This window comes from Natator depressus, chromosome 19 (assembly GCF_965152275.1).
Source record: "Natator depressus isolate rNatDep1 chromosome 19, rNatDep2.hap1, whole genome shotgun sequence".
NCBI classification, from domain to species: Eukaryota; Metazoa; Chordata; order Testudines; family Cheloniidae; genus Natator; species Natator depressus.
The window spans coordinates 2,547,224-2,570,284 of NC_134252.1; the positions used below are offsets into that span (position 1 = coordinate 2,547,224).

General features: G+C 46.3%; 2 protein-coding genes across 2 annotated transcripts; both read left to right on the forward strand.

The window, feature by feature from the left end:
• The first annotated feature begins 2,623 nt into the window (after positions 1-2,623).
• Positions 2,624-14,371, forward strand: MRPS15 (mitochondrial ribosomal protein S15). Its single transcript, XM_074934712.1, has 8 exons — positions 2,624-2,777; positions 4,357-4,419; positions 4,937-5,012; positions 8,273-8,321; positions 9,828-9,912; positions 11,321-11,379; positions 13,117-13,308; positions 14,165-14,371. The coding sequence occupies exons 1-8, from the start codon at positions 2,654-2,656 to the stop codon at positions 14,282-14,284; spliced, it is 768 nt and encodes a 255-aa protein (XP_074790813.1). The 5' UTR covers positions 2,624-2,653; the 3' UTR covers positions 14,285-14,371.
• LOC141974742 (cornifelin homolog B-like) lies at positions 14,226-22,950 on the forward strand. Its single transcript, XM_074934713.1, has 6 exons — positions 14,226-14,328; positions 15,567-15,590; positions 17,082-17,215; positions 17,543-17,679; positions 21,296-21,393; positions 22,910-22,950. The coding sequence occupies exons 3-5, from the start codon at positions 17,104-17,106 to the stop codon at positions 21,389-21,391; spliced, it is 345 nt and encodes a 114-aa protein (XP_074790814.1). The 5' UTR covers positions 14,226-14,328; positions 15,567-15,590; positions 17,082-17,103; the 3' UTR covers positions 21,392-21,393; positions 22,910-22,950.
• The last annotated feature ends 111 nt before the right edge of the window (positions 22,951-23,061 follow it).

Below are 23,061 nucleotides of genomic sequence, written 5' to 3' on the forward strand. Positions count from 1 at the left end.
TAGGTGACGTTCAAAGTCCAGCGCTCCTGCAAAAGGCTGGTTTTCTTGAAGGGACACTAGGGGCAAGCAAGCCAGGCCCCGGCATGTTCACACTGTGCAGGCCAGCAGCAGTTCTGTGCTGGAGCAGGCAGATCACAGCTCAAAGTTCAAAGCACTTTATGTCATCACTAAGAGTCTGAGAAGTGACACTACACCAAGTGTGAACCGGGACTGTCAGCCACAGACGCCTGACTTTGAAAATCATTCTTATTAAGACACTTGCAAAGCAAGGGGAGAAAAGAGATTTGCTGGCTGGGCTCTCTGTTTCTCTGCTCCATGTGCCATCAGTTACCCCGTGCAATGTGAGTGTGAAACACCATCAAATCAGAATAGTAACAATTCATTCCCACTGTGCACTGGGGTAAATGGCTGCACAAGACACAGGGCAGCAGGAAATCAACCTTGTATTTGCTTCTGTGAAACTCACATTAGGAAACCTACAACCAGCCAAAACCCACCTGGCTCAGCTTCCGTTATCGACTCCACTCTCCCAGCTTTGCGTAACCTGGGGCGTTTAAAACGTTTGGTGTTGAAACCAAGTGACACTCACATTTCAATGTGAACTTTGGCTGCTCTTCTCTAAGGTTTACTTTGAGAGTTTGGCGTTGTTCAGACCATGAGCCTCGAAGCAAAACTGGCAAGGGTGACACAGGGAGGGTGCGTGGAGCACCCAGGAGGACATGCAAGTAGTTGCCAGCCATGCTGAGGCGGTCTTCGTCCTGCGAGAACAGGTGTAGTAATCGTCTGGTAGCGCCACTGAAGCTCGGAACCCTGAATTCTTACCTGCTGCAAAGGCCACCACTTAGCCATGATGCAATCCTTATTTGATTGCCAGGGTTTACATGCCATCCTATTCGAAGGCTTCCCCAGCTCACAGGCCCTGGGATGGGCCAGTTCCAATTCAAGCCAACTCCACAGCGACTGAGCGCCAGTACAATCTGGCGGCTCTTCAGCAGCCCCCTGGGGAAATGAATGGGGGGAGGGTCTCACTTCCGTTCCCAGAGGCATTTCCCTCTTGTTGGCAGTCACAGTAGCAAGGCTGAGGACTGAATGGGGCAAGGAACCTGAACCTCCTGCTCGCCCTCAGAGGTGAACCCATCAGTGCACTGACGTAGGCTGGAGATAAAATATGGGGGAATCTGCTGCTGCCCATCCCATCCCATCCCTGTTTGGGCACCTCTCCTGTGTGGGGCTCGGCACAGAGTCTCCCATGGGCACTCCTCCGCTGCACATCTAACCCTGTTCATGTTCCTCATTCCTTTGGGGCCCCTCCCGCCTCACTGTCAGGATAGCCTTTGAATGCAGCAGCCATGCCTGGCTGGCACCTTCACTGAACTCCCCTAAAGTAATGTGACGGAGGAAAACAAACCCTTGTAACTAGAAGGCAAGCACTTCTCCCTCGAGAGAATGAGGGAGTGACGTACGCTATTTTTTGTAAATCCCACGTGTAGCTCAGTTTTCCTGTGTGACGTTATCCTGCCTGACCACACAGAGTTAAATCGAAGGGGAAACTGACAGGAAACAGAACAATGGCAGAGAACAGGTAGTCTCACAGAGAATGCCAAGGGTCCTGGGGGAAACAATGGGGAGGCTGTTCACTGGGGAAGACCCCTGGCCTGGCTCTAATAAGACTGGCAAAGTCTACTCATTCCCAGGCTTCGCCATGCACCAAAGCGGGTACTAAAACCATAAAGATGTTGGCCAAGGAGAGAAGAGAGGTTGTCAGAGGCTGCCCAGAAAGTGCCAGGGAGTGCTGACGGGGATGCTAGGAGACGCCGCAGGCTGCACCAGGACAGTCTGCTTCTCCCAGCCCAGAAGGTAAGTGGGCTGAATGGAACTTACCCCAGCTTGCAAGGAAAGATAAATGTTTAGAGAAGGGAAAATATGTGCATAGACCTTTATGGTTTTTATCTTTTACTCTAGGAGCTTGGTACCTTTGGGTGAATAAATACTGCTTGGTTTTGAAGACGCTGGTTTTGGGTCACTTTAATCAACTCTCTGGGCACAGTTCCCCAGAGGTAAAGGGCTTACAGGTGCCAAACCCCGCTGGGCTGCTTGCGTTAGCACTATTGGGAAGTGGGGGGCACCCGGAGGGCCGGGAGCAGGACGGCCACCGCCACATCCCCAGGATACAGCACCTCCCTTCGGTGGTGCCTGCCCCTACCCGGGTGAACGGGCACGCACCCCGTGTGCGAGGCCACCCCGCACACAGGACACCCCTCTGCCAGGCGCCCGCGGGCACGACCTCGCCTAGCCCCCGCTGCCGGTTTATATCCGCCCCGGAGAGGGGCAAACCACCCTAAAGCGGGACACCCGGCCTGCCTGCCCCAGGCAGGGTCCCACCCCGCGGGAAAGGGGCAGGGAGCCGGGCCCGTCCCTGCGGGGTGCACCCCAGAGGGGCTGACGGGCCCTGCTCCCCCAGCACACCCCAGCAGCGCTGGGAGCCACGGGAGGAACTGGGCCAGACCCCACCCTCCCCACCTGGGCAAAGGTCCCCTCCCCAGGGGCCAGCCCCGCCCCGCCCCGGCCTTCCATCGATTAGCTCGGCGATCGACGGGCCGGGTCTGTCCCAAGATGGCGGCGCCCATGCCAGGCGGCCGGTAGGGCAGGGGAGATGCTGCTGCTGGGGCTCCGCGCGGCGCTGGGCTGGGCCCGGAGCTGCCGCCGGCCGGGCCCCGGCTGGAGCAGGGCGGTGAGCGGGGCCCTCCGCCTGCAGGAGACGCGGGACCGGCGCTCGGGTGAGGCGGCCTGCGGGGTTCGGGGGGGCCCGCACGTGGGCCGAGGAGCAACGAGAAGAGGGGGCTGGAGCTGGGGGGGGGGAGGAGGGAGTTGGGGGAGGAGGGAGTAGCTGGGGGGAAGGAGGAGGGGGGTCATGGGAGGAGGGGCGGGGAGCTGGGGGACAGAAGAGGGGGTTGGGGAGGAGGGGTGTGGAGGAAGAAGGGGGTGAGGGGAGGAGGGGCAGGGAGCTGTGGGGAAGGAGGGAAGAGTTAGGGGAGGAAGGGGGATGGGGAAGAGGGAGTAGCTGGGGGGAAGGAGGAGGGGGGTCATGGGAGGAGGGGCGGGGAGCTGGGGGACAGAAGAGGGGGTTGGGGAGGAGGGGTGTGGAGGAAGAAGGGGGTGAGGGGAGGAGGGGCAGGGAGCTGTGGGGAAGGAGGGAAGAGTTAGGGGAGGAAGGGGGATGGGGAAGGAGGAGGGGGGTCAGGGGAGGAGGGGTGGGGAGCTGCGGGAGTTAAGGGCCATGGGAGTAAGGGGAGGTTCGGCAGCAGTTGTCTGAGGACTGCCTGCGGGGGGGGGGGGGCAGGAGTTGCTGGTTGGGTTCTGGGCTGTGAGGTGCTGCAGGGGCGGGGTGTGCTGTGGGGGCTCCCTGCGGCTTGCTGCCAGGACAAAGGCGATGGGGGAAGCACAGAGTCCTGCAACTGGGAGATTGGCCCCAAGGGTGGGTGCTGGTCCTCGGGGGAAGGGGGAGTCAGGGGTACTTGAGGCCCCAGGACAGGGTGAATGCCGGATCCCAAGTGCAGAGTATACTAGAGTGTTAACAGGTTGGGATAGGTGAGGACCTGTAAAGCCAGGAGCCTTCTGTGCAGGTGGAAATGCTGGGTCAGTGGCTTCTTAGTTGGCTGCTGGGGATGCTTGATCCCCGGACACTGTGATGGTGCATGCATCCAAACACGCGCACAAGAACCAGTATTAGTGCCACAGGCTTGGTTACCAGCTACTTTAGCCGATTCCTGCCTCAGCCTCTGAAAGAAGCTTCTGTGCCAATATACCATTGCTGCCTGTCTCCTGTTCGCCTCTTCTCTGTCCTGCCATGGAGCTTGAGCTGCTCCAAACCTCCTATTGTCATCAGACCGCATTTTACAGTGTGTTGGTGACACAAATGTACAGGAAATGACGGGTTGGTTAGTACAGACAGAGTGTTCCTGTGGTCATCTGGGACAATTGCTTTAACAGACTGGAGAGCTGCTGCATTAAGATGTAGCGAGTAGATGGTGAATTGCACGTCCTGTAATGCTCAGTAATGGGCAACGTCAGCAGGAGCCTGCTATTGAGAGTGCTCTCCTTCAGGCTCCCTGCTTTTCTGGACATGCAGCATCCTTGGATTCTGGTGCAATCGAACATCTGCTTGAAATATCTTCTCTGGTGCCTCTGACGCAGACCTAGATAGCTCACACAGAAGCCCAGGCAAAGGGTGCTCTAAAGACAATCTCCCAATACAAACTTATTTACGTTATATTGAGTATATGCTTACCAAATCTCAAAAGCATATAGATGAAAGATATTTATGTGTCTAATAAATCTTTGCTTTCTTCCATGAAGTTTACAGCCCGCTTGTTCAGACAGTCAGAGGTTATGCGAGGCCTGTTAAAAAGAGGAAGCAAGGTATGGTAGAGACTGGATTTTGAGCACATTTCACAATGTTTTATTCTTAATAACATTAAAATTATCACTAATTGGGGGTGGGTGGGAAGGATTGAACCCTTAAAGTATTATTAGACACTTGAATCATGCTGCAGAAATCCTAAAAACAATTTTCAGACAGTAAGCATGCTGGGTTGTTCAAAAACCTTAATTGGACTGTCATTTCTCGAATACACAGGGAATGCTCACTGAAGTCAATAGGAGCATTTGCATTGATCTCAATGGGTTTGGATCAGAACCTAAATCCAGAATACTGAAGCCAGGAAGTGGGATCATAGCAACTCCCATCACCTGTCTTATCCACACTGAAGTTCAATTCAAAACTGCTTTCTTGGTTTGCCCTTCACAGTTGAAAGAGCCATCTCCTCTTTTCTCTTGAATTATCTCCCTCTGATTCATTCCCCCTCCAAATTCTCTAGGGTATGAGACAGCCCTGATTTGATGTGCTGTTCCCCATGTGTTGATCTTTTCTTTGCAGCACTCCCCAGCCATCTGGATGACCTTCCTCCTACCATGCTGAAGAAAGATTATGCCAATGTCCCAATAATAGATAAGTATGTTGCAGAGCCAAAGGAAGGGGGAATGCTTAATCACTTCAGAGATTTAATTATTAAAGACATCCAACCACAGAAAATGGTAGTTCTAATACGCTAGCACTTACATAACGCTGTACAGTCATTCATCTAGAGAGAACTACAGAAGTTTTGAAATAATGGGTCAAGAGTGTGAAATTTGCAGAAGTGGCCACTGATTTTAAGAACATAGGAACTTAAGAATAGCTATACTAGATCAGAAGAACTGTAGCCAGTCCAGAGGGAATGAACAGAACAGGGTGGTCCATCCCCTGTCGTCCAGTCCCAGCTTCTGGCAGTCAGATGTTTAGGGATACCCAGAGCATAGAGTTGTCCCCCGACCATCTTGGCTAATAGCCATTGATAGACCTTTCTCCATGAACTTATCTAGTTCTTTTTTGAACCCTGTTATATTTTTGGCCTTCACAACATCCCATGGCAACAAGTTACACAGATTGACTGTGTGTTGTGCAAAGTACTTCCTTGTGTTTGTTTTAAACTTGCTGCCTATTAATTTCATTGGACGACCCCTAGTTCTTGTGTTATGGGAAGAGGTAACTAGCTCTTCCCTAGTCACTTTCTCCGCACCAGTCATGATTTTATAGATCTGTATCGTATCCCCCCTTAGTCGTCTCTTTTCTAAGCTAAACAGTCCCAGTCTTATTAATTGCTCCTCACATGGCAGCTGCTTCATCCCCCCCATGTTTTTTGTTGCCTCTCTTGGCACCTTTTCTAATTCTAATAGATCTTTTCTGAGATGGGGTGACCAGAACTGCACACAGTTTTCAAGGTGCGGGTGTACCATGGATTTATAGAGTGGCATTATTATATTTTCTGTCTTCTTATCTCTTTCCTAGTGGTTCCTAGCATTCTGTTCGCTTTTTTGACTGTAACTGCACGTTGCATGGATGTTTTCAGAGAACTATCCAGGATGACTCCAAGATCTCTTTCTTGAGTGATAACAGCTAATTTAGACCCCATCATTTTGTATATATAGTTGGGATTGTTTTCCACTGTGCATTAGTTTGCAGTTATCAACATTGAATTTCATCTGTCATTTTGTTGCCCAGTCACCAAGTTCTGAGAGATCCCTTCATAATTCTTAGCTGTCTACTTTGGACTTTCTTCAGTAATTTTGTATCGTCTGCAATTTTTGCCACCTCACTGTTTACCTCTTTTTCCAGATCATTTATGAATATGTTGAATAGGACGGGTCCCAGTACAGGCCCCTGAGGGACACCACTATTTACCTCTCTCCACTCTGAAAACTGACCATTTATTCCTACCCTTTGTTTCCTGTCTTTAACCAGTTACTGTTCCATGAGAGGATCTTCCCTCTTATCCCGTGACTGGTTAGTTTGCTTAAGAATCTCTGGAGAGGGACCTCATCAGAGACTTTCTGCATGTCCAAGTACAATATATTCACTGTATCCTTCTTGTCCACATGTTTAATGACACCCTTAAAGAATTCTTATAGATTGGTGAGGCATTTTCCCTTTACAAAAGCTGTGTTTGACTCTTCCCCAACATATTGTGTTCATGTACATGTCTGATCTTTCAGTTCTTTACTCTAGTTTGAACCAGTTTGCCTGGTACTGAAGTTAGGCTTACTAGCATTACATTAGCTATCCTCCAGTCATCTGGTACAGAGGCTGATTTAAGTGATAGGTTACATACCACAGTTAGTAGTTCTGCAATTTCATATTTGAGAACACTTGGGTGAATATCATCTGGTCCTGATGACTTACTACTGTTTAATTTATCAATTTGTTCTAAAACCTCCTCTATTGACACTTCAGTCTTGGACAGTTCCTCAGATTTGTTGCCTAAAAAGCATGACTCAGGTATGGGAATCTCACTCACATCCTCTGCAGTGAAAAGCAATACAAAGAATTCATTTAGCTTCTCTGCAATGGCTTTGTCTGTCTTGAGTGCACCTCAAGGTCCAGTGGCCGGCTTCCTGCTTCTGGTGTACTTAAAAATGTTTTGCTATTTTTGTCTTTTGCTAGTTGCTCTTCAAGTTCTTTTTGGCCTGCCTAATTATACTTTTACGCTTGACTTGCCAGAGTTCATTCCTTTCTATTTTCTGCAGTAGGATTTGACTTCCAATTTTTAAAGGATGTCTTTTTGTCTCTAACTGCCTCATTTACTCTGTTTAACTATGGAGGCATTTTTTGGTCTTCTTACTGTTTGTTTTTTATCTGGGGTATACGTTTAGTTTGATCCTCTAGCATGGTGTTTTTAAATAGTTTCCATGGAGCTTGCACGCCTTTCACACTTGTAGTCACAAGAAAAGTTCCTTTTAATTTCCACTTATCTAGCTTCTTCATTTTGTGTAGTTCTCCTTTTTGAAGTTAAATGCTACTGTGGTGGGTTTCTTTGGTATTTTCCCCCCTACGTGGATGTTAAATTCATTTACATTATGGTCACTGTTACTGATTGGTTCAGCTACATTCACCTCTTGGACCAGATCCTGTGCTCCACTTAGGACTCAATCAAGAATTGCCTCTCTTCTTGTGGGTTCCAGGACTAGCTGCTCCAAGCAGTCATTAATGATATCTAGAAATTTTATCTCTGCGTCCTGTCCTTATGGATACCTTACTTTCTGGGTGCCCAACTTGAGATGTCTTGGTGGTCTGATTTTCAGAAATGCTGGGCACCCAGAGGAAGAATCTTTGGGTACTTGGATGGCCCCTTCTAGAAATCAGGCCTTGAGATGTCTCAAGTTGGGCACCCAAAATTAGTGGTCACTTCTGAAATTCGGGCCCAACTGCATCTGTGTGGCTGGACTCTCTTGCCCACGTGGAATCCCACTGACTTTGGGGGGATGCTGCACAGAGATAGTTTGAAGGATCATGGCCTTAATCGGAATCCTTTTGTCTTTGAATGTTCACGGAAAGCTAATCTTCAGCATCCGGATTGCACGTCGTGTAGGTTTTGGAAGTATCAGCACTTCATAGTGAATTGAAACATTTCAGCCCTAGTATCCAATTAAAACAAAAAGCTACAAACTACCTCCACTCTTAGCAATGATTTCTTTCAATGAATGCAAGAAATGGTTTGATTTCCTTATTACTTTATATTGGTAGAAAGCCTAATCTACTCTATTTTAAAGCTCTTTGAAATACTTACAGAAATGCTAATCTGTTCTGAAAATCTAAATCAACCTTCTGAGCTAAAAACAAATAAATACATTGCATGTTCTGCTTTGTTTTGTAAATCAATCTCTGATCTCCCTGCAGGGTTGATGACGTAGTGAAAAGGCTGTTGTCTCTGGAAATGGCCAACCAGGTTAGTGTCTTTCTGCTTGTGTAAACGCTGGGACTTTGGATGGCAGTGTCTCTGTAAGATCTGTCTATATGCGCAAAAATATTTCGTAATTTACGTCTTCTGGTTTGTTAGTTTTGCCAAGTGACTTCAAACCTGGTGGTTAATAACTCACCCTGATCTGTTGGTAATTAGCTCAAAACACATCTGAAATTCACCAAAAAATTCTCTCATTTATACTAGTAAAATACATGTATGTGCTATTATTTTTTACATATATTAAAATAAGTGAGAAAATGCTAGAAGAATCACAGAAAGAACCATAGGGCTGTTGAGTGCCAGCAAATGATATCTGCTAATTCTAGAAAATGATACATGGTCAAAATTCATTTAAAAAGTGGTTTTATTACTATTTTTCAAGTGCCCCAAAAATGCAGGAACATCAAAGACAAGAGAAGGCCCTCATCCCATGGAGCGGCTTAGTATCTAAATTCAAAAATGTACAGCAAGAATAGGACATATGCAGATAACCTGGAGTTCTCCAACTGCACTGAGAGAGACCGGGCCCAGTTCCTGGTCCTTCATCATGCTGGCAGGAGCTGGGAGCACTTTGGTGTGATCATGGTCAATTCTACAAACTGTTAAATGTCTAAGTGCTGCTCAAATATTAATATCTGGGAAGCATTTAGTATTACTACCCTTGTGAGGTGCAGAATACATAACCTGTGGTTAGGCTTGGAAGAATTTAATTATTTTTATATAATTTTATGCATAATATCCATGTTTATTTTTAAGCATTTTTGTATTTTTTCATAGTTGCAGGAAATTACGGGGGGGGGTCAGACGTTGAGATTCAAAAAGTTAAAGCTTTATAACCTTTAGAACACAAATTGTCAAAATATACAAAGTAAATATCCTTAAATCAAACTCTAAGTTCTCACGCAGCATTTTTCTTACCTTGCCTAGCTGTAAATTTTGACTGTTATTGGGGAAAATGTTTTTTCATCGGTTTGTGTGTGTACATACAGTGATACCAACCTTTACTGACTTTTACCAATCAAAATCTAAACCTTTCAAGCCTAGGCTGGTGTTGCTTAATAGCAGATCTCTCTGGCTAGTTAAAGAGAGAAACTGCCAAGGTTCTGAAGGGGAGTCACGCATTCCGGCAGAGCTGGATGAATGAGCATGTCAGCTAAAGGGAACGAAGGGGGTTGAGTGTGAGCAGGCACCTTGCTTTCCATATCTCTGTGTGTGTCTTTCTAGTGCTTACAGCTGAGACCTGAGTTCTTCTCTGCTATACTCTGACACTGTCACCATCTCGCACTCAGTGGCTGCCTTTCCCTCCACTCTTTGCTGGCTGAAGAAGCTCCTGCATTGAGCAAAGCCATTCATAAAATAGTTGGCTTTTCCCCACACTTCCTCTGGGCGTGTTGGGTTGGTGTCAGTGCTCTGAGGCAGTGGGGTATCTTGCATCCAAAATAATCACAAATAGCAAAGCTGAGGGCCTTGGTTTCTGTCTGTTGCCCACAGAGAGAGAAGGTGAAGATAAAGACACAGCAGCTGATAGAGAAGGTTCGGAGGACTCCCAGTGACAACGGTTCCTTTGAGGTACAAAGTAAGTCCAAGAGCCAGAGGGCAATCCTCAATGGAGAGCATCTCTTTGCTTTAATCCCGCTGTTTCCCCTATCATTTTACCAAGGTTCCTGTGGGAATTACAAGAGCCACCTTTGTGGGAACGCTGGGAAGGTGTCTCACCTGCAGTACGGCACTGGGGGACCCTCAGCATCTGGGAGTGTGACAGATGTAACATGCTTATCCACTGGCAAAGGGAGCAGTTTGAATTTTTCTAATGCGTGCCTCTGGCTGCTGCATAGAGAGACATTCTTGTAGCTCCCTGCTTCAGAGACCTGGGGCGGAGGATTCCTCTGCAACTGTTGATGTTGCTGCAATACTTTTCCAGTAATATGTTTCTTCTGGTTTTTCCTCCACTGTTTCTGCAACTGTGATGTCCCATGCCTATCAGAATGAAGAAATACTCTGGGGAGGGAGTGCATGACAGAAATTGTGGCTTTTGAAAGATCACTGTTGGATTTGGAAATAAAACTCCTTTCTGTACACATATCAATTGTTTAATGAAACCCCAAAGGATGGGTGCAGAGGTAGGGGTCAGGCTGCTGCATGACAATTCATTTGACAGGGTGTAATCTTGTCCAAAGTTTTGTATGGGGCTGGGAGAGGTGAATCCCTCCAAACATGTGACCCTGTGTTAAAGCTCCACACTGCATCTGGCACCCATTGCCACCCCTTTCCCCATCTGGAAAAAAGAGATTTGCCTCTCCAAGCTTAGTCAAAGTGCTCTAAGATGCTAGAAAGTTCACAGTACCATCATCCTTCCTTCCAATGCTTTCCATTACAAATGTCTGCTAGGAGCCTTTCCAGTTACAACGCGGAAGCGCCACACAACCCAAAGGCAATGTGTGGGTTAACCAATTCCAAGCATCCACGTCGCACAAACTACGGCAGCGGGCAGTTTCAGCACAAAGGCTGAATTGGCCAAGGAAACGGAACTTCTCACCTCTAGAGGCAATCCCTACAGGTCAAGTCTGATGTATATTGGTAGGGGGCAGTGGGTACTGCCAGTACTGAAATTCACTACCAATTTAAATATAGCCATGTATTGTTAAACAGACTGAGCTTCTTCCTGTTCCTCTGAGATATCCACCAAGTGGAATAGAGTGAATATAAAGCTGTCAGCAGTTAAGCAGGGCATCAGGCATTTCAGCTGTAAAGGCAGGCTCTCAATTGTTATTAAAATCATCTTAATACATACGACATAATTTCACAATTTTAAACTGATGTTTAGGTTTTTGGTGTTTAATTTTGAAGGTTTGTTTTTTGCATTTTTTTACAAATTCTGTACAAATGCCCAAAGTTCTCTGTAAATCTGATACCCAAAATGTATCCGCTGTAGCATCAGAGAATGCATTGCTGCTTTTATGCAATCTCTTGTTTATCTTTTATAGCTGCTATTTTGACTGCCAAGATTCAAACTCACCGGGAGCACCTGCAGATGCACCCCAAGGTAATTCTCATTAGATATGTAATCTACAAATTTGAGACCAGCCAGTGGGTCTTGTACTTTGGTTCAGAATTAGAGGATTTGAATTGTGTGGAAGATCCTAATTCAGTTTTTAAAATGTCTGTATCTCCTCCCTTCTGAAGCAGTGAGGTCACTGGTAGCGTTTGAAGCTGGAGGGTATTGTAGGCAATAGCTCACGTTTCAAGGATTGCTTTGAATTTTGCTGCACCGGACTGGAGAATCTGTGGATCACAGTTACATTTTCAAAGATTGAAATTTGTCCAGATATGTTCCTGGAGCAATGGAAGCCACTGACTAGATGCATTTGAATTAACAGCTAAACTAAATCATGCTGCTAGTGCAGACAGGCTTTTCATGTGTTTTGTTATTTAACATTGTATATTTATGTATTTCAGGTACAAACCCATTTCCTTCTGGCTATAAAACGTTTTTACCAGATGGGATTTATCTCAATGCCACAGTGGCTTAAAATCTAGTCTGTTGTTTCAAGACCTCCTAGGTTCGAAGTCCAAACTTGGATCATCAGTAAAAACAAGTTTGTGGACAAGACACCCTTAGGTTCTTGCTGCAGTTGTACCAGCTTGGAAATGTATTAACAAACATGCCCCCAAATGTGCTTCAGTTTCTCACATTAAAATTGTTCCCCGTTTATCTTTAAGTTTATGGAATTAAAGTCTTTAAGGTCTGGCCTGCACTCCAGAGTTAGGTCGATGCAAGGCAGCTTACTTCAACATACTTATGGAAATGTCTATGCTTTCATTTTGCTCCCACCAACGTAACTGCCCCACTACACTGACTTAATAACTTCATCTCCATGAGCGGTGTAGAGTCACGGTCGACGTTGTGGGGTCAATGCAGTGTCCGTGTAGACTCTGCATTGCTTATGTCAACCGTTGCAGGCTTTCAGGAGCCACCCCAGACTGACAGTACAATCAATACAAGCACTACTGACACGAGGAGCAAAGTTTAGAGACACACAAGCGATGTAACTACTGCAGTGGCTGTGTGCCAGCATAAGTTTGGTCGACTTAATTTTGTAGCGTAGACATGGCCTGAGAAGGTAAGGGTTGTTATCCTGGAGTGGGATCCAGCTAGTCCAATATCCAGCCTGTAGCAGCAGTTGTACCTTATGTTTCAGTAGAAAACAGAAACTCTTGCACACTGTCAGCCAAGTACATTTCAAGTGTTGTGCATATAATGTCGGGAGGGGATTGCTTCTGACCCCTGCAGGAAGTTCTTCTGCCCTGAAGCTGGAGATTCCCTCTAATAGCATGGTTGAATTATCCAAACTCCTTTGCAGAGGATGAACCAATGGACCCTGCCAGGTCAAACTGGTCCCAAAGGCTTCTGTAGGATTTTTGGAACAATAAATGTAAATGGAAGCAGAGGTTTTAGCCAGTCAGACTTCCCCTGCAGTCTTTGGCACCTGGCCATTGCAGCTTATGCTAGTGCAGAGGAATGTGAAATTGAGCAGTAAAAGGGAATACCCAAATTGAAACTAACCTAGCAGAAAAATTGTAAATCAAATGCAAAATGCAGTTTGACTCTTCAGATTTTCTTATAGAAATCTGAGGTGCCGGTTATATCATTTAAAGAAAACGGTTCTTAAAATATTATTCTTAACCTGAGTCCCCGTCCGCAGTAACCCGGGCTGTTGTGAACTGCTTATTGGGATGGAATTAGTCTGACTGCAACTAACGAATATTAAATCCTCTGCAGGACAAAAGTAACCGGCGTCGCATGCTGATGGCCATAGATCGCCGGAAGAAACTGCTCAAGTATCTGCGTCGCACCCGCTATGAGACTTTTGAGCACACGTGCAAGCAGCTGGGCATCCAGTACACGTTACCGCCACTCTATTGCAGGAGAATGAGCCGGCGATGGGCCGCTAAGAAGGCTTTCTGCCTCAAGGTACGAAGTGGAACTAGCAAGCACAGCTCAGCATAGTTTCAAGGGGAGCAGGCTGGGGACTTGTTTGCACATCTAGAGCAGATTTTCCTGCTACGGGGCACAGTGGTTTGGATCACTGTGCTGAGGTGTGGGAGGAGGGGAGGTTGTGACTATCCTCAGTTTAGTGTTGCAAGTTTGATGATCACTCTGGGATATGATGGGAGTTTGAAAAATTAATGAAAATTAGAGGAAGGTATGAGCTCTTCCAACAGCTCCATAGAAGGTGAGTTAGGAGCTGGATGTGCTGGAGTCACTGAGTGAGCTACAAGTGCCGCATGCTTTTTAGCTATCTGGAAGCTTCAGGTTTTGTTGCTGAATTGCTATGAATGAGAGATTCTGCTTTCCATTGCAAACGTGGGACAAATCCACTTCTTCAGAGTTCCACTAGGAGAATGAATATGTAGAAGTGAAAGTGTGCAAGCTTCTGTTGTTTCCTGGGAAGGGATGTGGGCCTCAGCTGTGGGTCAGAGTCTAACTTGTCATCTGCACTCATGTGACTGAGAGCAGAAGCAAAAAACTGTATTTAAAAAAAAAAAAAAACCTGAAAACAAATACAGTACTTTGGCCCAGCAAAAGAACAGCTGTGTGGAAATGAATATATCAGCTGGAATTCTTGTATTTGGAGTCCCAGAAGGTGAGAGCATGTCAGGTGCAGTTGCTTTTATTGAGACATGTAGTGTCCCTTCTAAACCTTGATGTTCTAGGATTGAATGGATCTTCCCTACGTTCTTGCATGACCCTGACCTGATGATAGAACTGTTTTCAGCAGGGGTACACAATCTTCTTTCTTCCCTTCCCCCCTACCGCTCTCCTGCAGGTTTTCAATGAGGTACAGAAACTGAAAGCACCCGAGAGGCTAAAGCAGAGACGAGAATGGCAAGCAAAAGCAAGGGCCAGAAAGGAGCAGACGCTGCAAAGTGAAGGGACCCCAGTATAGCAGCACCCTGAGCAGATCTTGCATTCTGTGCCTGCATGTGAAAAGTAATTTGTCCCTCTAAAACGCAATAAATGATTTTAAAGCTACCATTTCCAATGTCTTCATCTGGGAGGAGGGTGTGTGTAGTGTGTCCTCTGTATCGGGTGTAACCTGACTGTGCAACAGAAACATCCAGTGGGTGTAATGAGTAGTTTGAGGCACTACAGTCAAGTGCGCTTTCTTGAGCCTTGTCCTCACTGATTGTGCTAACAAAACTTTAATTTTAGGGATCCCACTCCATCGTAGGTTGGCGAGTGATTGTGTCTTCAGCATGAACCTCCCTCCCTTTAGATGGGCGTCTAGCTCAGGGGAGGGCAAACTACAGCCCATAGGCCGGATCTAGCCCATCAGGGCTTTCAATCCGGCCCATGGGATTGCCAGCCCCATGGCGCAGCGGGGCTAAGGCAGGATCCCTGCCCACACTGCTCCCGGAAGCAGCCAGCACCATGTTCCTGCAGCCTGTAAGGGTGGGAGGGAGGCAGAAGGCTCTGTGCGCTGCCCTGACCAGCAGGCACTGCCATCCACAGCTCCGATTGGCCGGGAACGGGGAACTGGGGCCAATGGGAGCTTTGGCGGTGGTACCCACAGGCGAGGGCAGCGCACGGCAGAGCCGCCTGCCCCACTCCCAGGATCCACTGCCGGACACGCTGGTTACTTCTGGGAGCGACACGGGGTCAGGGCAGGCAGGGAGCCTGCCTTAGCCCACTGCATGCCACTGCCACGCCAGAGCCACTCAAGGCAAGTGGCACCAGACTGGAACCCGGATCCCAATCCCCTCCTGCACCCTGTACCCTAGCCCCCTCCCTTGCGCCCCCTGCCACACCCCTCCTGCACCCCAACCCCGTGCCCTGAGCCCTTTCCTGCTCCCCGCATCCCTCCTGCACCCCAACCCCTTGCCCTGAGCCTCTTCCTGCACCCCCTCCCGCACCCCAACCCTCTGCCCCAGCCCTACATTCATGGCCCTGCATACAATTTGCTCTGGCCAAAAGGCTTTGGCCCTCAGGCCAAAAGGTTTGCACACCCCAGTCTAGCTCCTCTTATCACACAATGCAAAGTTAACCTGGAGAACTCGCTACCCAATATTGCTGATGTCAAGAGTTTAGCAGAATTCAACCAATGATTATTCATAGAAATGCCAGATAAAGGAAATGAGGGGCAGTTTCAGGAAGTTAGCTAACTTGTGATTTAAGACAAAGCCCCTGTACTGTACACTTTGAATACATTTACCCTTTCGGTTCTCTAGCAAGTGAGAAGACAAAGCTTTGAGGTAAGTAGATTTTTTTTTCATTTCAAAATGTACATAAATTGCATGTTAAATTACTCTTAGTTATTAAACAGGGGGTAGCCGTGTTAGTCTGTATCCACAAAAACAACAAGGAGTCTGGTGGAACCTTAAAAACTAAGACTTAAAAAGTCTTTAAGGTCCCACCAGACTCCTTGTTGTTTCTTAGTTATTAAACCATTTCTAGTGCATATTAGCCAAGTACAATGTGTGCATATCAATTTGTCATGCATCCAGAACTTTTAAAGCTGTTCTTTGAGAAGCATTCTAGACCTTCAGAATGCTGTGTTTACTTAGGGAAAATAGATATATTCACAATATCAGCAGTCTGATTGAAAAGTGTTCTGATTGATATGCAAGAGAGCTAGCTGAAAATTTTTCATTTCTATATCAGTGGTTCTCAAACTTTTGCACTGGTGACCCCTTTCACATAGCAAGCCTCTGAGTGCAACCCCCCCCTTATAAATTAAAAACACTTTTTAATATATTTAACACCATTATAAATACTGGAGGCAAAGTGGGGCTTGGGGTAGAGGCTGACAGTTTGCAGCCGCCCTCCGCCCCGTAATAACCTCGTGACCCCCTGAGGGGTTCCAACCCCCTGTTTGAGAACACCTGTTCTATATTTTAATATAGAGGGATTTTAAAAAAAAAATCCCAGTTTAGTAATTGGGAAACAGTGTCTCTCTCTCTTTATATATATATAGAGAGAGAGAGAGAGAGACTTTTGGACTTTTTTTGTATTTTCAAATATTGAATTGCATGTCTAACAAACAATTCTGTTTAGTAACTGATGTGTGGTAAATGAACACCTGTAGATAACTAACTGCAACTGTAAACTCATGATTAAGGATAATATTATGTCACAGAAGTCATGGATGCCATGACTTTCTGAGACTTCCATGACATTGTCCACTTCAGCCCTGAGGCGTTGGGGCTGCAGCTGGCGGAGCGGTCCACAGCTCCCAGACACCAGCCCCAGAGCCCTGAGCCACCGTGGGGGGGCCTCGGCGCACTCAACCACCGCAGCAGCAGTGGGTCCTGGACTCCCCCCACCCCACAGCAGGACTTGGGCTCTCATTCCTGCTCCTGCCCCGGGGCTTCAGTCATCTTCCCCCCACCCCCACCCTGGTCAAACCCTCTCCATTATTTTTAGTAAAAGTCATGGACAGGTTACGGGCTTCTGTGAACTTTTGTTTAGTGCCTGCAACCTGTCTGTGACTTTTACTAAAAATAATCATGATGATATGTTAGCCCTACTTGTGATTAATCTTGTGTGCTAACTTCAGACAACACAGATTGGATAAGGTCACGCACCCTTTGTTTCCATTTCCCCATATGTCAAATGGAGATTACACTGACTTACTTCACATGAGAAGCGGAGGGCTAATATTGCTCTTTTTATAAGTGCTTGGGCTTACTGGTTCTTTAAGGGGCAAATATGATCTCTAGCTGCACCTTGGGCTTTGTTTGCAGAGGCTGCATTGAGCACTAGACAATGTCCCAGACCGTGATCATCCAGCAACCTGGTTCCGTGGGGTCTGCTGTCATGTCCCCAACGGGTGACTGGAGCACCGGGAGGTACGAATGTTGTGCAGACTGTGCAACATGTAAGTACAGGACTTGCTGCAGTTGAGATGCATTTTTGAGGCAAGCCAGATGATCTCTGAGTCAGGTAGCAGGTCTGCCGACTACTGAGGCTCTTTTTGAAGTGCATCAAGCACTGGGTGAGCATTTCTGTGAAGATATTAAACATAGGAAAATGGAGAGGGCTGAGACCTGACTACGTGTTAAGGAAGTTGAACAAAAGGGGAAGGGGTAGGTGTGCAGGGAGGGAGGAGGAATATAGTTCCTTTCCTAATGGTTCACTACCCCACGTTGGCAAAACTGAATGACTGACGTCCTGTACGCTGTTTGTGTATACTCTTGTTTTGAAGGCTGTTTAGGTACGTTTTGCCCAGCACTTCTGGCATGTTATGTGGCAAACAAGTATGGAGAGAACTGCTGCCTTGGCATCGCTTTTGGAGGCATGACGGCACTGCGAACTCACATGCGTCTCTCTTACGGCATCCAGGTAGCCTTGCTTTTGGGAAAATTTCCCTTCTTGTTTCTGTCTTTTGAGCAATGTTTAAATTAGGTCAGGCTATCCAAGCAGCAGGATTCTATTTAGATTGTGAAATGGACGTAAATGGATCAAGAAAGCACCAGCAGCACTGAATGGGAACGGATGGAGGGTAATCTTTGCTGTGGAGATGTCTAACATTGTCTGAAAATAAGAACATATCTGCTGTATTGGGTGAAAGTTAAAGTTCTGCACCCTAATCTGCTGGCGGGCAATGCCTGATGTTTCAGAGGAGGCCAACACCGCTAACCCCACCCCATTACAGAATTCAACAATTGTACAGTGTGGTACATGGGAAGGAGAGATTCCCTCCTGATCGCTGTGATGATTACCTTGCACCCTGACTTTTGAGATTTTTATTACCCTTTTTTCACCATGGATAACTTCAAATGTTATTGCTTGCAACACAATCCAGCTACGGTATTTGACTCTGCCTTCCTGTGGGCAGTGATTTCCATGGCCCACCACATACTTTGTGATATATAATTCCTTTCATTTGTTCTAAAATTATCCACCCCTTGATTAACTGACTCCCCACCCCTTAGCTTGTTTTCCAAGATAAATAGCCAAATTCTCAATCCATAGCACGGAAATGCTTCCTATGTTAAGAACCTATCTGATCACACTGGCTGACTCAACCCTCACCGGAAACTCCTTTGTGTCTAATGGTTCGACCAGATGAGAGAATCAGAAGTGTTAGACATGGATAAATCCTGTTAGTCCATCTGCCTGGTGGAGATTAAGGTTTCAGTTTGTAGAACAGAATTGATTATGAAACAACGCACTTCATCTAGCTTTGGGCCAGCGGCTTAATCATTTTAACTCCTTTGCTAGGACCTTTTGATAGAGAGTGATGTTAAAATCCCTGACTTTTGAACAGAGCTTAAGATCTTCTGTTAATTCCTTACCTACCACACTTGCAAAACCTGCACAAATGAGTTTGTTCTGTTCTGCAACAGCACAAATAACTGATCCTCTGTGGAGAGGGATATGCAGGTCTCTTTTTTTCAATGCTACAGTTTCTCTTTTTGTCCAGCAAATCGTTACATTACAAAACACTTGGTTACTTTGCTGAGGAAGTGGGGAGATGTGCTGTGGCTGTATACAGCCTCTCCCTGAATAGGAGGCTGCAGTTAGAACTATTGGGCCTCAGCTCTGATATTCAGCCCACGCATACTGCTTCCCCTTTGCTTTGTGTCAGACAACAAATACCAGAGCTGTCAAGCGATTAAAAAAATGGATCGCAATTAATCATGCTGTTAAACAACAATAGAATACCACTTATTTCAATATTTTTGGACATTTTCTACATTTTCAAATATATTGATTTCAATTACAACACAGAATACAAAGTGTACAGGGCTCACTTTATTTTTCAGTACAAGTCTTTGCATCGTAAAAAACAAAAGAAATAGTATTTTTCAGTTCTCCCAGTATAAGTACTGTAGTGTAATCTCTTTATCATGAAAGTTTGAACTTACAAATATAGAATTATATACAAAAACCCCTGCATTCAAAAGTAAAACAATGTAAAACTTTAGAGCCAAAAAGTCCACGCAGTCCTACTTCTTGTTCAGCCAATCGCTCAGACAAATAAGTTTGTTTACATTTGCAGCAGATAATGCTGCCCGCTTCTTGTTTACAATGTCACCTGAAAGTGAGAACAGACATTTGCATGGCACTGTTGTAGCTAGTGTTGCAAGATATTTATGTGCCAGATGCACTAAAGATTCACATGTCCCTTCATGCTTCAACCACCATTCCAGGGGACATGCATCCATGCTGATGATGGGTTCTGCTTGATAACCATCCAAAGCAGTGTAGACCGACACATGTTCATTTTCATCATCGTGAGTCAGATGCCACCAGCGCAAGGTTGATTTTCTTTTTTGGTGGTTTGGGTTCTGTAGTTTCCGCATCAGAGTGTCACTCTTTTTAGACTTCTGAAAGCATGCTCCACACCTCGTCCCTTTCAGATTTTGGAAAGCACTTCTGATTCTTAAATCTTGGATCGAGTGCTGTAGCTATCTTTAGAAATTTCACATTGGTATCTTCTTTGCATTTGTCAAATTTGTAGTGAAAGTTTTCTTAAAACGAACAACATGTGCTGGGTCATCATCCGAGACTGCTATAACATGAAATATATGGCAGAACGTGGGTAAAACAGAGCAGGAGACATACAATTCTCCCCCAAGGAGTTCAATCACAAATTTAATTAACACATAATTTTTTTAACACGTGTCATCAGCATGGAAGCATGTCCTCTGGAATGGTGGTTGAAGCATGAAGGGACATATGAATTTTAGCGCATCTGGCACATAAATATCTTGTGACACCTGCTACAACAGTGCCATGCGAATGCCTGTTCTCACTTTCAAGAGACATTGTAATTAAGAAGTGGGCAGCATTATCTCCTGTAAATGTAAACAAACTTATTTCTCCTAGCGATTGGCTGAACAAGAAGTAGGACTGAGTGGACTTGTAGGCTCTAAAGTTTTACATTGTTTTTGTTTCTGAGTGCGGTTATGTAACAAAAACCCCAACATTTGTAAATTGCACTTTCATGATAAAAAGATTGCACTACAGTACTTGTATGAGGTGAATTGAAAAATACTATTTCTTTTGTTTATCATTTTTACAGTGCAAATATTTGTAATAATAATATAAAGTGAGCACTGTACAATTTGTATTCTGTGTTGTAACTGAAATAGATATGTTTGAAAATGTAGAAAAACATCCAAAATATTTAATAAATTTCAGTTGGTATTCTATTGTTTAACAGTGTGATTAATCAAGATTTAATTTTTTTGAGTTAATCGCGTTAGTTAACTGCGATTAATCGACAGCTCTATCAAATACACATGGGGCACCTCAGAAAATAATACACTACCATCCATGCCCTTAAAATAACAGTACCTAGAATCCATCTCTGTAGCAAAATATACAGTAGTGAGGACTGCCCCTGTTCTTTCATCAGTTGTGGCCTCACTGAGGAAGCCACTGATAGGGAGGGATGGTTAGTGGTATCTTTAATTAAACAAATTTAAATAAGTCTGTTAAGGAACTGGGTGAGAACTGGCCTTTGGAGCCTCTCACCTCTAAATCACTGAATGAAAATTGTCAAGGTGGGTAATGATCAAAAGTCATTAATGTCTGACAGCGCTTTGCCCTAGATATGAAGTGAGTTTTAGTGGTCTCAATCCGGTTCCTATTGGCCATCAGCCTCCTGACAAACTGCTCAAGTGGCTTGTAGTTGAGAAAAGCGTGTCCAGTCCAGCTGGGGCAAGTCTATACCTGGTACAATAATTAGGTTATGTCGGTAGGTATTTTTAAACAAAATCTGAAGCAAACCTAGTATTTTGAGGAATGGAGATGTACTATTCAGACAAGGCATTGCCAAGAGGAAATAGCTGCTTATATTAAAACAAAATTCCTACCTACAGCACACAACAGGTGTCCCCAAGCCATATAAAAGCACAAATCTGTGACCATTTCAAATAAACAGCACAGAATATTGGATTTAGGATATGGTTGATAATAGCCCTCCCATTTTATCTGGTGTACGCAGGGAACCATCTGCAGGGACGTACTGGCGATGTGCTTTTGTGGCCCTTGTGAGGTATGCAGAATGGCTCGTGAAATGAACATCCGCTCTCCACACTAAAGGTAAAGAGCACTGCGAAGTGGGCACTCAGTGGGTGAAATCCCAGACACGCCATTGTCCTTCTTCACGAGGGAAGAGGCATCAACTTTTGCATGACTGCCCAAAAGATCTCACTCTGTGGGCTAAGGCCCAGACCCCTCCATGCAGTTCCGGTGGTTGGGATGCAGTATTTCCGTTAGAGGATGTGGCTGCAGGGTGAGAGGATAAAACTAGCATGTGTGTGTTGCTGGCTGATAAACACTGTTGAGTGGCTGACTGGGGCTGTAATGTTTGGGGGGGGGGGCGCTCTGTGGGAGGATCTGCAGTAGCTGAGACGGATGGGGGGGTAAGGAGGGGCCGAGGAGTGGGCAGTATTTGAGGGGACGGGGGAAGGGGAGGGTATATGGGTGGGGGGATTGGGGTGCATGGGGCAGAAGGGTGTGTGATGGGGGTTTGAGGGGGGAGGGTAACTGGGAGAGGGGTTACAGTGTGGGGAAGGGGCAGAGGTGTGGGGAGGGGGCACAGGGGTATGTGAGGGATCTTGGTGTCATTGGGGATAGTTCTCTGAAAACTATCTGCAGCGGCAGTCAAAAAAGCGAACAGACTGTTGGGAATCATTAAGAAAGGCATAAATAATAAGAGAAAATATCCTATTGCCTCTATATAAATCCATGGTATGGCCACATCTTGAATACTGTGTGCAGATGTAGTTGCCCCATCTCAAAAAAAAATATATTGGAATTGGAAAAGATTCAGAAAAGGGCAACAAAAATTATTAGGGGTATGGAACGGCTTCCATAGGAGGAGAGATTAATAAGACTGGGACTTTTCCGCTTGGAAAAGAGATGACTAAGGGGGGATATAATCGAGGTCTATAAAATCATGACTGGTGTGGAGAAAGTAAATAAGGAAGTGTTATTTACTCCTTTTCATAACACAAGAACTAGGGGTCACCAAATGAAATGAATAGGCAGCCGGTTTAAAACAAACAAAAGGAAGTATTTTTTCACCCAACGCACAGTCAACCTGGGGAACTCCTTGCCAGAGGATGTTGTGAAGGCCAAGACTATAACAGGGTTCCAAAAAGAACTAGATAAATTCATGGAGGATAGGCCCATCAATGGCTATTCGCCAGGATGGGCAGGGATGGTGTCCCAAGCCTCTCTTTGCCAGAAGCTGAGAATGGGCGATAGGGGATGGATCACTTATGAGGGGGAAGGGAAAGGGATGGGGTAGTGAAGGGTAAGTGGGAGGGGGGCAGAGGGGTATGTGAGGAGGAAGGGAAAGGGGGTTACAGTGTGGGGAGGGGCAGAAGGGTATGGGAGGGGGAAGTGGGATGGGGTTTGGGGAGGGGGCAGAGGGGTAGGTGAGGTAGGGGGAGGTGCAGAGGGGCGGGATTTGGGGAGGGGGCAGAGGGGTATGGGAGGTAGGGAGAGGGGCGGGGCGTGGGGAGGGGGGCAGAGGGGGATGGGGCTTGGGGAGGGGGCCAGAGGCGCTGCCCCCCCCCCCCGCTAACTCGGGCCTTTGTTTTTGTTGCAGGCCCGGCCCGAGCGGCGGACCCGGCGGGGGCGGGGCGGGGGGGGCCAATAAAGCTGTTACCGACCGAGCCGTCTGCCTGCGCCGCGTGTCGGGGGGAGCCCCGGGGATTCCTGTCGGCCAAATCACCCCCCTTCCCCTTTAAGAGGCCGACT

Bases quoted from the DNA above. Each gene is read 5' to 3' on its own strand.
- MRPS15 (XM_074934712.1), top strand. From the start codon at position 2,654: ATGCTGCTGCTGGGGCTCCGCGCGGCGCTGGGCTGGGCCCGGAGCTGC. The intron at 9,913-11,320 runs GTAAGTCCAAGA...TATCTTTTATAG, and splicing joins CGGTTCCTTTGAGGTACAAA to CTGCTATTTTGACTGCCAAG. The intron at 11,380-13,116 runs GTAATTCTCATT...AATCCTCTGCAG, and splicing joins ACCTGCAGATGCACCCCAAG to GACAAAAGTAACCGGCGTCG.
- LOC141974742 (XM_074934713.1), top strand. From the start codon at position 17,104: ATGTCCCAGACCGTGATCATCCAGCAACCTGGTTCCGTGGGGTCTGCT. The intron at 17,216-17,542 runs GTAAGTACAGGA...CTTGTTTTGAAG, and splicing joins TTGTGCAGACTGTGCAACAT to GCTGTTTAGGTACGTTTTGC. The intron at 17,680-21,295 runs GTAGCCTTGCTT...TGGTGTACGCAG, and splicing joins GTCTCTCTTACGGCATCCAG to GGAACCATCTGCAGGGACGT.